General features: G+C 57.0%; 1 protein-coding gene across 2 annotated transcripts in view; it reads right to left on the reverse strand.

Annotated features, from left to right (window-relative positions):
• EPAS1 (endothelial PAS domain protein 1) overlaps positions 1 to 16,238 on the reverse strand; it is an 89,487-nt gene that overhangs the window by 32,903 nt on the left and 40,346 nt on the right. For both annotated transcript variants that reach the window (XM_055120756.1, XM_055120755.1), the window contains exons 2-3: positions 7,804 to 7,994; positions 152 to 303 (exon numbers count right to left, since the gene is read on the reverse strand). In XM_055120756.1, the coding sequence (XP_054976731.1) occupies positions 152 to 303; positions 7,804 to 7,994 (343 nt within the window). The remainder of the gene's footprint in view (positions 1 to 151; positions 304 to 7,803; positions 7,995 to 16,238) is intronic.

Genomic DNA, 16,238 nt, shown 5'->3' on the forward strand with positions numbered 1-16,238 from the left:
CAATGCCCCAGCCAGTCGCAGGGGGTGGGGACCTGTTTGCAGCCCCAGGTCAGAGAGGGTCACAGCGTGGGCCTAGCAGGGGTCGGTCAGGAGGGCTGCCCACCCCCACTAGTTTCTACTCCCAAATGGAAAGAGCCCCAGGGCGCATCACCTGTGTGAGTCCCATGAACTTGCTGATGTTTTCCGACAGGAAGATCATGTCTCCATCCTGCGTGACTACGGCGAGGAAACCCTCCAAGGCTTTCAGGTAGAGGTTGTCCATCTGCTGGTCGGCCTCGGCTTCAGACTCATTTTCAGAGCAAACTGGAAAGAGAGGGGTGGGGGAGTCGCACCGTGGGCAACGTGACTGCACAGACAGACGGATGTCCGTCGGGGGTGGCTCCAAGGCATCAGGAGGACTTTTCTGGAAATGCATGCTGCTGGCTCCCGAACTGTCTAATACACAGACCCACACTGGCATTTGGTGGGGACAGCCTGGGGAGGACTCTGCTGGCAGGGAGCCTGGATAGAGGTGCCAGTGGGGACTGGGCTCTGGGGCCAGTACAGGAGTGGGGGAAAGACCATTCCTGGGGCCACTGGAAGTGACCACTGACCAGACCACTGCCCTGAGAGCTCAGCCACCACATGTGAGATGGGGGACACTGATCACTGGTTTGGTGATACAGAGTATTGACAGGAGGGTCCTCCAGGCCCCTGAGCACTGCTTGGGAGCACCTCAAAGAAAAAAGCCTAAATGAGGGATACAGCATAGAGAGAGGCAAATCGCAGCAAAGAGGCAAGTGACGCAAGGTCCATGGGATCGGAAGACGGAAGGGAGACATCAGCAGGGGTTCCCGGGTTTAGAGGGAGAGCATGGAGGGCGGGCTGGGGACGCTCGCAGGCGCCAGAGGTAACAGTTTCAAAGAGGCCACTTAAGGGGACTCAGGAGAGTGGGGATTTCACTCTAAAGAAAGGAAACCAAAGGGGTTTCTGGGCAGACCCTGGAAGCTTCTGGCTGGGCAAGGCCCCCAGCCCCTGGCACTAAGGAGGGCAGCTAGGAGATGCTTCTCTTAACTGGGCTGGACCCTGGGTTTGGTTCTGGCTGAGCCCTCGGTGCATTTCTTAGGAATTTCCCCAGTGCCAGCACGCAGGCAAAAGTGTCACTAGGGCGCAGAAAGCAGCCCCTTCAAGCCCAGACACCTGAAGTGATTATCAAGTGCTCTCTCTCTGCTCTCTGTAAGGCCGGAACAGCTCCTACCACTGACAAACCAAGGAAGCCTCCGGCCCGGCCCTGGGCTATTCCTCCCAGCCACAGATTTCATTTCAGCTCCTTCCTTCTATTTCATTAAACTCCAAATGCACAGTTACTTGCAAAGCTCCTTCCTGGACCAACGAGAACTCATGTATGCTTTGCTTTGCTGACATAAGAAGGGTATGAGGGAGTAATCTGTCACGTATGAAAACCAATACCCTCTTGACTAAAGGGGTTCTTTAGAATTGAGACTTTTCCAGGGAACTAAGTCGGATTGAACGTAGTCCTATGCCAACTTCCTCCCTACATGGGGGGGTCTCTCCCTTCCACTTCTCCTTTCCAATAAGCTCTTCTACTAAAAAAAAAAGTTAGTCAGCTCTCCAGGTAGCAGGGACACGTGGATGCTTTGAAATGAGGGCGAAGGCTTTTCCGGAAGGCACAGGGCATCTGACTCTTGTTTCCCCTTCACAGCTCTGGGCTCTAGGCTGCTGGTCTATAAGAAGCACAAACAAGCAGCTTTCCCTACCAAGGGGCTTGAGCCCCTTTCCCCACCACTGCCGGACACAGGGCAGAGAAGGCCCAGGGAAGCAGCAGAAGCTGCTGTTTCTGCAGAGGGGCCGAGAGCAGGCCATGCCGGGCAGGCCAGTGACCAGAGCCAAGAACTTCACTTAGTGAGTTTTACTGCTCAGAGATGGTGGTGGAACAGGAGGTGGCAGCTCGCCCAGGAGAGTGGGATCACGGGAAACTGCCACTGCCACACTTGATTCCCCCTCAAGAAAGCTGAATTGGGCAGACTGAAGCGGGCTTTGGGCTCTGAGCCACGCCTCGGCCAGTGTGCGAGGTCTCCGGGCTCACACCTGCACAGACCCGGAGTCCAGTGCTTTCAAATTCGGAAGCACACCACAAACGGCAGGAAAGCTGAGATCCCTGGGTCTGGGAAGGCTGGTTGCTGGGACCTTGAATACAGTGGTGACCGGTACTGAGACACGACACAGCCCAGCACCGGCTCCTCGAGAATCACCAGTTTCACAGGGCACCCCATGGGGCTAAAAACGTGCTTTTCTAACACGCAAGCCCCTCGTTACCTCAGTGGCTACAAGGCTGGGGGAACCCACTGCTGGCTCCAGGTTTGGTGGGCAGTGAGTTATTTGGGGGACACTCCAGGAGAGCATCCAGCACCACTGGCAACATCCCCCTCCCCCCGCCCCAGCCACCCAGGTGACCACCTCCTCCAGGGAGCAGAGGCCTGTGCCGTGACTTCTGGCCCAGTGTGGAGAACCCATTGCTTTGATCTTGGTAGCGATGCTGCCTTCCAAATCTGGAGTCGTCCCAAGGCAATGCTATTGGGTTAACTAGGCCCAGAGGAAATAGTTCTGCTTCGAGTTTCCTGTTTTGAACAGAGTTCCAACACAGCCAAGCTGGTTTCCACCCGTGCCCAGCCGCCTGCTTCCAGAAGGTGGCGAAGTTGACTCCAGGGGCTGGGCCCCAAGCCTGGGAGAGAGGCAGGGCCGGGCTCGGAGGGAAACAGAGCATCTGGGCCCTAAAGTCACACAGGCTGGGGGCGAGGAGACGGGCACACCAGCCTGGGGCCGTGGGACAGCCCGGCCTCCTTCCTTGGGGCTGCTCTCTGCTCCCTGGGGTGCGGGACCTTGGCCGGAGCCTGACCAGCTGCTGTCCGGTCTGAGCTGAGGGTGAAAAACAGGGGCCTGGAGAGCTATGGCCGATGGGGATGGGCTGCACGGCGTTTCCCCCCCCCCCCCCCATTCCCTAGTGCCGCAGCGCGCCCCACTGCACAGCGGGGGCGTCAGTGAGCTCACACACGTGCTAGGAGCTCCCGGGGGTCTTGGCAGGTGCAGGGCCCTCTGGGGACCTAGTCTGGTAGGGCGGGCCCATGGTCCTCAGAGAGCACCACAGGAGCAGCCGGGATGCCCTGGGGGATGGGGCGGGGCAGCAGGTGCTCCCAACCAGGCCGCCATCACTGAGGCTTTTGTCTCCAGGACTCTGTGGGGTCCCCTCCCTTCATGCCCAGGACGAGGGGCAGGTCCGGTGCCCTGGAGGCACAGGGAGCCCACACCAGCCTTTCATGTTAAAATTATCCCCGAAACAGACTTTGATGACCCTCCACAGCCAGGGCTGAGGTTTCTGAGCACTTTTTCCCAAGTCCGTTAAATTCCTTCAGCACTGCCCTCAGGGGCAGGGGACCCCATAAGGCAGAAGGGGAGGGGCCTTGCGGGGTGAGCGGGTGGCTGGGATGCATCTCCCCCAAGCCAGGGCCATCCCCCCCCCCCCCGCCCAGGGTGCCCAAACACTGCTCCGATGTAGTATCCCGGGTTCGCTGTGACAGCTGCCCTGCCCGGGAGTGGGGGGTCTTACCCTGACGCTGCAGCCCCTATCCTCTCTTACCCCATCTTCCCTCCTGTCCGACCTTCCATGGGGGGGGGTGCAGGGCTGGGGGGCACAGACTGAGGGGCACGCAGCGCCATCATTAGGGGAGTCTGTGCTTGGCTGCGCTCCTGCCCCGGGACATCCCAGCAGCGCCCTCTGGAGAAGCACGGGAAAGGCCTCAGAGGGTGGCCGCCAGAGCACTGGGTGAGAACGCAGGGGTGAACGCCGGGGATGAGGAGCCCCGAGGCTGGACCTGCCCCTGCGATTCTCCCTTTTGATCTCGTTGTTCTTTTTTTCCTGCAGAATCGGACGTGGTGACAAACTTTAAAAATCCCTGCTCTTGCCCTTTTATGTCGCTCCCTTAGTAGTTCAGTGACCAGGAAATCCTAATCTCTTACAAACGAAGACTGATGTCTTCCCCGAGCAAATGCCAACGGGCCAATAAAAACCCTGACATTTGTCTGGAGATGTCATGCTTCCCCTGGAGCTCTGCCTTGGGGGTGTTTAGGGTTGGGGGTTGCCGTGGCGGTTCTGGGGGCAAAATGGAGCTGACTGTCCCCGGCCCACTTCGCGCTGAAGTGCCGCGCTGGCTGCCTTTGCTGAGGTTCTCTCTTGCTCTCCCGATACAGAGCAAGCCTCGCCTCTGGCCACGGCCGGCGGGCCCCTCTTGAAAGAGAACTTCAGACAATTGAGCGCCATTTCAACTGCTGTTCCCGTCAGAGCGCGTTCTGTTCTCAGCCCAGCGTGGAAGCGAATATCATAAAGCTATTGTTCCAGTTTGCTTCCTGTGATAGAAATCTCAGTCGGAGGCCCAGACTCCCGCCCCGACTGCTCCTCACCAAGGCTTCCTCTCCAGCATTCCCACACACAACAGCCTACTGTGAAAATCAAAGGGAAGCGTGTTACTAAGTAAAGCAGAACCTTCTCTAAAGCAAAGACCTGCTTCTTTTTTTGGGCGTTTGAACTCTGAGGTATGCGACCAGCTATTTCCTATGACAAAGGCAGTCAACACGAGGGCCAGCGCGACGCTCGCCTTGCTAGAAGGGCCTGGGCGGTGGGGTCCAGGCGCATTTTCACCTACACCAGCAGGGCACAGCAACTCCGCACTTCAACCTGTTTTTGAGGCGTTTGGGTCTCTGAGCTTTGACTTGTACGGGTCTCAATTCGGAGCAGCTAAGGGCTTTGATCACGAGATTCTTTGAACGAGAATCTCACCCTGCAACCGCTCGCTGGGGCAGGCAACACTCTCCTTCCCCCCCCCCCATCAGCCCTTACCGGGCAGGCGAGGAGAGGAGAGCCCAGAGAAGCTTTTCACAGGTTGCAGAGAAGGACGGGGTCACGCCCAGGGCCACTGCAGCCCATCTGCCCAAGACCCTGGGTTCCTTCGGTTGTGTCTACGGGTGCTGCGAAGCCCATCAGAGCCAGAAAGGGAGCACGGGGCAGGAGAGAGGGGAGGGAAGGGGGCCCTGGCAGAGAGAGAGAGGGCGGGGCCTGGGAGTGAGGGAAGAGAGGGGGTGCGAGGGGCATCTAGCGTGCCCTGGGAGAGCTGCAGATGGCCAAGCATGGACACTTTGTGTCCTTCCCCACCCTTCCTTTCCGTGGGACAGAGATGGCCGCCGTCAGATGGCCTTTCCCATGGTGCTGGCATGGGAGCGGCCCCTGGGCATGTCCCGAGCCCACCCAGGCAGGTCGCTCAGAGGAGTCTCCTCCAAGCCAACCTCAGGAGCACCAAGAAGCCGGGCCAGGCCCACGGCGGGGAGGCAGAGGGCTCAGGGAGCAAGGCCCTCATCGAGGGCACCCCTAGGCTCCATCAGACCCATGTCCAGGCCCACTCATTCCCCTTCTGAACTCTCTGCTGGTGGCCGGACAGGTAACGGAAGAGGGAAATAACCAACCCCGCCAGGGAACTGGTGACTAACTGCAGGATCTGGGGAGGGGACAGGTATAGGGCTGAAGCACGGCCGGCAGTGCTCAGGGCTGACTCCAGGCTCTGTGCTCAGGGATCTCTCGGGGGACCATCTGTGACGCTGGGGATCAAACCATGTGCAAGGCAAGTGCTTCAGTCCCGTTCTCTCTCTCCAGCCCTAAGACTCGGAGGTTAAATACCATGACAGGGGCCCTAGGTGTTTCTAGAGGTTTCTCTCTAGTCACTGACGCCTCCATTAACTACTGGTCCTATGCACAAGGGCTTCCCACAGTACCAGACACTGGGCTCACTATCCACAGAGATGTGGAGAAAGAGAGAGAGACCACTGGAGAGAGAGGGGGAGGGGGAGACAAAGGGAAGGAGAGGGAGAGAGAGGGAAAGGCAGGGGGAGGCAGAGGAAGAGAGAGAGGGAGGGAGACAGGGAGAGAGAGTGGGAGAAGCAGGGAGAGGGAAGGAGAGGGAGAGAGAGCAAGGGAAAGAGAGAGAGAGATAGAGAGAGGTAGAGGGAGCGGGAGGGAGGGACAAGGAGGAAGAGTGAGAGGGAAGGAGGGAAGGGATAGAAGGAGAAGGATGGAGAGTGTGAGGGAGGGAGAGGGAGGGAGAGGGAGAAAGAAAGGGAGGGAGAGGGAGGGGAGAGAGGGAGAGGTAGAGGGAGGGAGAGGGGGAGAGAGGGAAAGAGAGAGGGAGAGGGAGAGGGAGGGAGAGAAAGGGAGGGAGAAGGAGGAGAGAGAGGGAGAGAGAGGGAGGGAAGGGGAGAGAGGGAGAGAGAGAGGGAGGTAGAGGGAGAGGGAGGGAGGGAGGGCGAAGGAGGGGAGGGACAGAGAGGGAGGAGAGGAGGGGAAGGTGGGAGAGGCCCCGGAGATAGCCAGCAGTCAGTGATACCCTGACAGAGGCTTTGCTTGTCCTCTATCAGGGACAGGAGTCTAGCCAAATGGGGCCCTGAGCACTGTTGGCCAGAGCCTGGGCATCCCCTTGCCAGAATGGCCTGGTGGTTCCTGGCCCCACTGGGACAAGTGTCAGCAGGAGAGGCTCCAAGAGCCCTGAGCACTGCGCAGGGAGCAGTGAGAGAAAGTAGAGGCAGGTCTGTGTGCTGTGTGCCTCCTGGCCCTTCTCACACCCCAGACCCCATCGCAGCTCACCGTGGCACCAGCCCACAGTGCTCCACAGTCTCCTTGAGAGTGTCTAGAGCCGCGCCCTCCCGTGGTCCTCCCCTGCTACCCGCCCACTCCAGGGCGCCTCAGCCCGTGGGACGGGGCGCGCCCTCCGAGCCCCACGGAGCCGCCGGCCTATTTTCTGCACGTCTGTCCCCCATATCCTTCCTGTGCCGCGGGGCCCAGAATAGCCTGCGCTCCCGCGCCCGCCAGGGCTGCGTTCCCGGAACAGCCGCTCCATAACAGGATGGCAGGCTGGCCCCAGGACCCAGGAGCCACCAGGAGCAGGCCTCCCTGCCCCTCCCCCCGCGCACCCTGTCAGCCCAGCTGGGTGCCTGAGCCCTGAAGACCACTCAGCAGACAGTCGGGACACTGAGGGCTGAGGGGGGCAGGCTCAGGCCTCCTTGGTCTCCTCAAGAGTGAGGACGAGCTCGTTCCGAGGGGGCATGGTGGGGGCTGAAGCTCATCCCATGAACGTGTGGCCAGGCTCTGGGCCGGGCTGTACAGACACTCTGCTCAGACTTCAGAACCCTGCACCCAAATACTCGCTTCTTCCCCTCCTCCCTCCCTCCCTCCCTCCCTCCCTCCCTCCCTCCCTCTGCTTCCCTCCCTCCCTCCCTCCCTTTCTCCCTCCCTCCTTCCCTCCCTTCCTTCATTCCTTCTTTCTTTCCTTTCTTTTTCTTTTTGAGCCAAACCCAGCAATTCTCAGGGCTTGCTCCTGGCAGCCTTGCACCCAGGGGTCACTCCTAGCAAGCTCAGGGGACCCCGGGTGAGCTGTGTGCAAGGCAAGTGCCCAGCCTGCTTTACTATCTCTCCTTCCCCACAAGGTACTTTCAAAATCCTTCCTGGGGGGAGGAAGCCCATGAGCAGGGGCACGGAACCGTGTGTCTGGTCTCGAGAGAAGAGTGAGTGTGTGTGTGGGGGGGCGGGTGGGGGGGATCTGTACTGCTGGGGAAAGGAGCTGGGGGTGACAGCACGAAAGTGCTCGGGGAAGAGGCATCTCAGCACAGCCCTGTCCCCCATCCCCGCGCCCACGCCAGCACGGAGAGGAGCTCCTGGGGAGAGGCCTTGCTGCCCGGAAGGAAGGCCTGCCAGGCCTGCCGCCTCACCTGATGACAGGAGCTTGTGTGTCCGCAGGAAGCTGATGGCCAGCCGCATGATGGAGGCCTTGTCCAGGTGTGAGCTCACGCTGTGCGGCAGGGGCAGCTCGTGGGCCAGCTCGTAGAAGACCTCCGTCTCCTTGCTGCGCCGGCACCTCGCCGCATCGCGGGACTTCTCCTTCCTCCTCTCCGAGCTGCTCCTGGCAGGAGAGAGAGGCGGTCAGTCATCCCAGCACGAGGGGGGTCGAGCCATCCCGGGACCCTCCACCACACATCCATCTGATCTGGGAGGGCACCAGATCCTCGGAGCCACAAAACTGGCTTTGTACTGTTGGCTGTGTGTGTGGGTGTGCAGTGTTTGTGCATATGTGTGTGTGTGTTATGTGTGCAGGTTTCTGTGCGTGCGTGTGTAGGTGTCTGTGCATATGTGTAGGTGTGTGTAGGAGTCTGTGCATATGTGTATGTGTGTAGGAATCTGTGCATATGTGTGTTGTGTGTGTGTCTGCGTGTGTGTAGGTGTCCGTACATATGTGTAGGTATGTGTGTAGGTCTATGTGCATATGTGTATGTGTTTGTAGGTGTCTGTGCATGTGTATGTGTGTGTAGGTGTCTGTGCATATGTTTATGTGTGTGCGGGTGTCTGTACATATGTGTGTTGTGTGTGCAAGTGTCTGTGCGTGTGTGTAGGTATCTGTGCATATGTGTATGTATGTGTGTAGATGTCTGTGCATATATGTATGTGTGTAGGTATATATGCATATGTGTATGTGTGTATGTGTCTGTGCATATGTGTATGTGTGTATAGGTGTATGTGCATATGTGTATGTGTGTAGGTGTCTGTGCATATGTGTATGTGTGTGTAGGTAGCTGTGCATATGTGTGTGTATGTGTGTGTGTGTGTGTGTGTGTGTGTTCCCAGCCACCTGCCTCCTCTTACAGCTCTCTGTGTCCAAAACAGGGCTTCACCTCTTGAGGTTCCAGCAAAGCCTTGTTGAGTGAGTTAACCTGCTGTCAATACTTTGGCCCTGCTCGTTGGGGACTGGGCAATGCCCAGTGCAAACACGGGCAGTGGGAGGCCACTGTGGCCAGGGGCCCGGACGGCTGCACCGTAGGCTCTGCGTAACAAGTAGAAAAACTACTAGACAAAGAACACCAAGCCCAGTCCTGGGCCTAGATGCCATCTTACAGTAAAGAGTGGTTTCCAACAATCCAGTGTCCCAAGTGCTGTGACAGTCTGAGGAGGAAAGCCAACTGCCATCTGTCTGTGGTCCAGCGCACACCTGGAGACGCCGGACAGTCTCTCAAGCTCTGCCCGCACAGGCTCCCGACCCGCCATGCACACGCTCTTCCCCTGTGTGTTAAGCACCAGAAGCCCTGTGTCTTGCAAACAGTCCTAAAGAGATTCCCCACTTTCCAGCCAACACGTGCTGCTTGCAAAGCCAAAATTCCCAGACCCAACTCCTAACTTCCCTGCTTGCTAGTTCTGAGCAAGAATATTATCTAAACGGCTTTGTCTCCGTGTTGTCTGTTAAACGCCACACTTGCTAACTCACAGAGCAATTGTGAGGACAGAGCATGAGGGTTTAGGTGAATCCTTTCGCCATGGGGCTCTGCTCCCGCAAGCGATCCTAGAGGGATGACCAATCTGTCCTATGAAGAGGCCGTGAAGAAATGGAGGTAAGGGTACAACATGACTTGATTAACCATCTCACTAAAATGACGTACTAAATGCATACTGCTTCCCACATACCACGCAGGGAAATGAGAAGTACACTCCGACGATACCCCTGGCCATGTTGCAGCTACTCCACACTCCAAGTAAGCCTTAAACACTACTGGGTTTTCTTCATCCTCATAGCTGTCCTTGGAATAGGTATCCTCATCCTCATCCTAGGAGAAGGGGAAATTACCCCTAACTTACACAGGAGGAAGTAGGTCCAGAGGAAAAGAAATGTACCTCCTTATTCTCAGCTGGTAATGGGAAGGCAGGACTTTGCACGAGGGTGCTGGGCCCCAGAATTCAGGCTTTTGGCCATTAACAACTGTCATCTCTCTTGATGGCTGGAAACACTATGACTGCAGGTCAGCAATGCTAAAGGGAATTTTTTTTTTAATGCTTGCATTTTTTTACGTTTTCCTGAGTAACCTCTATTACTTGTTGAATAAGCAAACTTCTTTTTTATTTATTAAAAGTGGAAACATGTCCAGCAAGTTCGGCTCTCCATGCCTCCTTGGACCAGCACCGGCTTGCCCACTCTCTCCTCCCTCATTCCCGACCTGCAGCCGTCTGCTCCTTCCCTTTGGTTCTGCAGCCTGTTATCGGACAGAAAATCAGTATTTGGGGATTCAGGAATGTCGACAAGGCCTCCCCAGCCCTTCAGGACTCGGGGCAAAAGGCACTGCGCTGACTTTCCAAGATGCTTCACTGAACCCGGCAGCACATCTGGCTCCTGGGACGGGTTCAGCACCGATCAGCAGATCGCCCAGAGAACTGTCCAGCTGCCACAGAAGGACAGAAGGACCTTTGGGAGAGGAACCAGGGAAATGGGCTTTTCGTGTCTGCTTTCTTCCTGCCGCCTGTTCTTTCTGACCCGACTCCCAGGGCTCAGTCCTCTCTCCTCCTAGAACCCAGGACTTAGGATGCTCTGAACGACCCAGTCGAGCAAGCCCACGGCTCAGTGGAAATCAGAGACAGCCTCAGGGCAGACTGGGGGCCCGGGAAGTGGGAGGGGCAGGGCCAGGCCCATCCAGACTGCACCCACCCCACCTGCAGGGCCTGTGAAGGAGAGCTGGAAGCTGGTCCCTTCCTGCACATCAGCCCTGGCGCTCTGGGACCAGTAGGCCTTCATGCTCCCAGTCTCTCAGGGCATGGAGAGGCCCAGGCAGAGGCGGCAAGACTCTGGGAAATGCCCCATCTGAGACCCCCCCTTAGAGAGGAAGCCAGCTCTGTGGAGGCCTTCTGGGGCCAGTGGTCTCTCAGTGGTCTCTCTGAGACAAGGGTCTCCTGCCTGCAGCTCCCTCAACCACTGGAATGATACATCCCTTTGAGCCAGCACCACACCAAGAACAGGCCTAGGTGCCCTCCTGCCGGTTCTCCTGACAACACAATAAGGCAGGTCCTGACGGCACAGTCAGCACACGTGGAAACCGAGGCACAGCCAGTGTCCATGTGCACCTTCCCAGAGTGCAGAGTCAGAAGAGAGAGACCTAGAGAGAGGGAGGTAGGGAGGGGAGAGAGGGGGGGAGGGGAGAGCCAGAGAGAGGGAAAGAGAAAAACAGACAGAGAGGGAGAGAGACAGGAACAGATACAGAGAGAGGGAAAGAGAGAGAAGAGAGAAGAAGAGGAAGGGAGAGAGAGAGAGAGAGAGAGAGAGAGAGAGAGAGAGAGAGAGAGAGAGAGAGAGAGAGAGAGAGAGAGGTGGTTCTCCTCCGCCTCCATGCTCAGAGCCCACCCACCCATGAGGAGGGCCTACCCACTGCTGCCTGCCCCATTTCACAGATCAGAAGCTGATCCTCAGAAGAAGTTATTTGCCTAGGGCAATCTGACTAAATAGCACCAGTGTGAGGATCAGAACCCAGAACAGTCCGGTCAGGATTGAACTGCAGCAGGGAAGTCACATTTGGTTTCCAGAAACAGCCACGTCTTAACGTTCAACAAGAGAAAGACAGGGAATCTTCGTTTCCAAGTCACAAGCCCCATCTAACTTTCGACTTTAGAAGAGTTGGATTCTGGGCTGAGCCAGACCTTCCCTGGATTATCCTGTAAACCCTGACAGAGCCCAGAGCTATGCGCCTACTATCTGACTCCAGAAAGCAACAGACAAAACTCTGTGACACTGCCATCATTTAATTAGCGACACAGGAGAAGCATACGCAGCACTGGCGGGCGGGGGTCGGGGTGTCGGGAATAGGAGGTATCTCTGTGCCACTGGGCCTATGCGTGCCAACCGCAGGCTCTGAGCACAGCGGGGGCTGCACAGGAGGACTGGCCTGGCCACACAAGAATCCACAGCTACTGGACACTGGACAGGAAAGTAGACTCCCTGTACCCTGGTAACTGCACCTGTAAAATGGCAGAATTCGCACATTTTATTTGTCAAAACCAAATGAGAAGCATGTAGGAGCCAGGGAGTACTAGAAAGCTCTCCACGAGTGAAAGCACCAGAGCAGACAATAATGACCCCGGTATCTGGCTAATCAGCGCACTCGTCACATCTAGACTTTGGCCATTACAACTGCTCTTTGTCACTGCATCGACCCAGACTTGGGGCTGGAGGTGTGTTTGTTGGTCAGGTTGATCTTAGCCAGCTCTTCGGGTCATGTTGTCGAACCTTCTGAAATCAAGGAGACCTTTGTTCCTCCAAACACTTGTGTTTTCTCTCTCTGGGCAGATCCTATAATTAACTCCAACATACCAAGCTTTTCCTTCCATGACAATTTGAGAAGTAGCATGTTAGAATCTTCTGGTTTCCCAGAAAATAAAAACAACTAGGTTTTATCTTAAATTTTCCAAGCCATAAAGAAAAGACTTCAACTTACTTCTATTTCTTAATCCAAATTGCTTTCCTAGGAATTCCTGCCCCTCCCTTTCTTGGTGGCCCTCCTGGGCCCCAGGGTGGTCCTGCACCAGGTCTGGTAGGCGGGTCACGCACCACAAACACGGTGTACTGTGGATTACATCCTCTCACACCTAGAGATAGATGTTCACTGGACTCCGTGGGCAGGCTGGACACTCCTACACCTAAAGGGCACTGCAGGGTGGATAGGGGCTCACAACTTGAAGCATGTCATATGAACTACGGAAATATAAGCGGGCCCCACTACAAATGGTTCGAATTAGGATTTGTCAACCTTTGCCATGGCATCAAAGCAATATATATCCAGTAGAGACTGTACTTTCAGTTTTGGTTGGGGGACCACACCTGGCAATGCTCATCAGCTACTTCTGGTGGTGCTCGGGAACATATGTAGTGCAAGGGGTTGAACCCAACGCTGAATTTCAATCTTTACCTGGGCTAGAGATATGTAGTACCATCTACTGTGGGAATGGGTTGTGGCATTGGAACAGAGCCCAGGATCAGCCACGAGATTCCATGTGCAAACAACTTCTCCACCGTGGTATTCGGTGTTACTCATAGTAGTTGAAGGATGTTGACGTTCATATTTTTTGTATCCTAGTATTTCTACTCCCCCATCCCCCTCAGACTATGTTCTGGTATGCAGTAGGTTAGAGGCAATAAATGCATTTCTGCCTTATAGTATTTCTAAGATAGCTTTATCTGTGACCCCATCACAGCAGATCCACTGAGACAGGCAGTAAACAGTACAGGGAGTTACGATAACCAGGGCTGGGGAGACAGGCCCAAGAACTGGAGTGCATACTTTGCGTGCTGTTCGGCTCACAGCATCACCTAGGGCGACCCCCAAGCACACTCGGTGGGAATCCATAAGCAACACTGGGGAAGCCCCCAAGCAAAATGAAACAGAAAGACAAGAGAAGCAAGCGTGGAGGGAGCTGAGGCGCCAGCGGCCCCTGGAAGGACAGTGACCATGTCCTCATGGGACGTCTCAGACCGCTTCGAAACGTGCGTTTCCCACGTGTTTGACCCCCACTCAGCCCTGAGACAGAACTCCTGCCCCCACCTGACAGAGAATAGTGACGAGATTTAGATTCACTGCCATTGACTGTCCCAAACCTCTTTCTTGTGGTCTGAAGACAAAAGACCGTCCGCCGACAGCAAGGAACCGGCTGTATGCTCTCCACTGGCGTAGTGATGGCCCCCCTTCCCCACACTCTGGACAGAAGAGAAAGTGTGACGGTTTGGTAAAGATAGCCACTCAGTCCTGACCTGAGCCCCACTCCCTCTCCAGAAAGACCTGGAAGGTCGGAGTGAGAATCTAGAACCAACAGCCAAGCTCAAAGGAGGTGCTAGCAGGAAAAGAAGGGTCATAGCAAGGCCTGAGCAGGACACTCCCCCACCAAGCATGGGGGTCAGTGGGTGCTGGGGGTTAGGCTTCACCCCCCATACACCCAACCCAGGGAGACAGCAGGTCCTCAAGGAGGACCCTGCAGGCCCAGATTGCTGCAATGCTTGCCACGCCACTGGTGGAGAAAGTCAGTTTCGGCAAGTTGGCTGATTTCTCAACATGCACAAGGTTAGGACTCTGGCCGTGCTGCAGACAGACTCAGCAGCTTCCCAGGGAAAGAAGCAAGCACCTCTGAAGCAGGAGCCCAGCCCCCACACAGCTTCTCCTAGCACTCCACTGGGCATGCGCTCCAGGTCAGCCGGCACAGAACCTCTTGGCGGAAAGCTTCCATTTTTAAAACCCCTTCACCATGTGAGGCTAGCTGAGGGGTCCCCGTCTGAGGCAGGAGTGGAGCCTTGGTCTGCTCCTGCTCAAGGCCATCCAGCTTTGGGACCTCCAGGTAGAAACGGTCTCACTACGCCCCTGGAGGTGGTGGTTCAATGCGCTATGCCTTCTGACCTTTAGTGCCCAGGTGTGGCGGCCACCGTATGCCCTGTGCCTGTCAGCCTCAAAGGCCCATGGAGTAGAGACGTCCTGGTGGATGGAGAAATTCCACACTGTCACCAACCTGCGGGAAGCGGAGGTCACAGGAGTGTGAGGCTGAATGGGCCAACCACGGCGCTGGCCAGGCTGATGGGACGGAGAGGTGTGCTGGCCTCCTCGCTGAGGGCCATCCCTCACAGACTCACTCCAAACACTGCCAAGCACGATTCTCCCTGAGCATCCAAGGGGATTCCGGGATCTTACTGCTCCCTCCACCCCTGAAAGTCTGATGGAATGGGTCTGGGGTACTACCTAGGTATCAGGTTGGGGGCAAGGGGAGCTTCCCATGTGCTTCTCATGTGGAGCCAGAGCTGGGAACCAGAGCTGGAAAGAAGTCCGCTCTGCATGAAACCCCTGGCTGTGAGCCTGCGTGCCTCTGCGCGTGTTAGGGTGTGTCGGGAGCAAGCAGGTATTCAGTGACCATGGGGCTGAGCGGGCCATAAATACTCTAGCCTGATTCCCAGCTAAATCTCGCAGCGCTTCAGGCTGTGTATGTGCAGGGCGGGTTCTCACCCGCAGCCTGCGGCCCGGCCACCTGGAGGGCTGACCCCCCGGGAGCCGGGATCATGTCTCTAGGCAACTGAAAACCCACATTTCCTTGTTCTTTCCCTCTGCCACGTGCGGCACCCACGGTCATTACGACCAGCGAACGCCGAGGCACCCTCATAAGCCCCTCAGCTCACATGAGACAGGCCCCCAAACGGACCTGAGGCGGGTAGGTGGGCCGAGACGAAGCCACCCCTCCAGAGAGCCACCGTGGGGGGACACTGCAAATTCGGTATCAGGGAAGTCTCCGTGCTCCAAGAGCGGGTGGAGGTCTTTTGGACTTAACTTCTGAGTCACGAAAGCAAGCGGCTGTCCCCTAAGACCGACTTGTGGGCTGCGCTCAGGCTGTGTCCAAAGGCCGCAGTGATGGGTAGTGTCATCTGTGCCCATGGGAGGAGAAGAGGTTCGTGTCAGGCTCATCAGGCACTGAGAGAGCCTGGCTGGGCTGGACACTGCTCGCCATCACGCTTTCCACCAGCACTCGGCTCAAGCTGCCTTGCCTTGGAGGTCAAGACCAGCCAGCTCAGTAACCCCTGGGCCCCCCACCCAGTTCAACTGGGGATTCCCCCTCCTGCACACACAAAGGAAATAAACACATCACCAGAACAAGGGGAGAAAGGCGCCAATGCACCTCAGCGCACCTTAACACACATCCTCCAAGCCCAGAAAGGGACCAGAGCAGGGAGCCAGGATGGATGCGGCAGATGCCGAGGCCCCAAGTGCCGAGAGGCGGAAAGCCAATATGAGGGGAAGCAACAGGGACTGGCGTGGCCGGGGCCGCAGTGGATGCTTTCACTCGCCCCTGCCCGACAGGAGGGATCCTGGAAACTCTCCTGCTGTGCCTGCCCCCCCACCCCTGCTGTCCCTCTGCAGTCCACTCTGCCCCCACTCTGCCCCAGGGGCCGTTCTGGTGGTGGGAAGCCGAGGCCTGCACTGCATTGAGAACTGCCAGTCCTGGCCGGAGCCCGCCGGCCCCCGTGCTGGAAGGCCAGTCCTGCTTGGGGCCTCCTGAAGATGCTTATCTGGTGGCAGGAGAAAGCAGCAGATCCAATCAGGGAGCAGCCCAAGGGGTGCAGCCCATCTGGGGCTCCAGATGACCAGCTCTTTACGTGACCTGAGGACGTGTGCAGACCCCAGCCCAGCGGGGGAAGCCCCCGGCGCAGGGGAAATGGGACCTGTGCATCTTTGCTCTGCACACCCGCCTCGGTCTGAGAAAATCAGGCACCTGGAAAGTGAACCTGGGTGGAGGGGGGAGGGGCGGTGCCAGGCTCTGCATACAGGAGACCTGGGTTCCTGGGTTCAAGCCCCGAGCTTGGCCAGGTGAGCAG

Source organism: Sorex araneus, chromosome X (assembly GCF_027595985.1).
Source record: "Sorex araneus isolate mSorAra2 chromosome X, mSorAra2.pri, whole genome shotgun sequence".
NCBI lineage: Eukaryota > Metazoa > Chordata > Mammalia > Eulipotyphla > Soricidae > Sorex > Sorex araneus.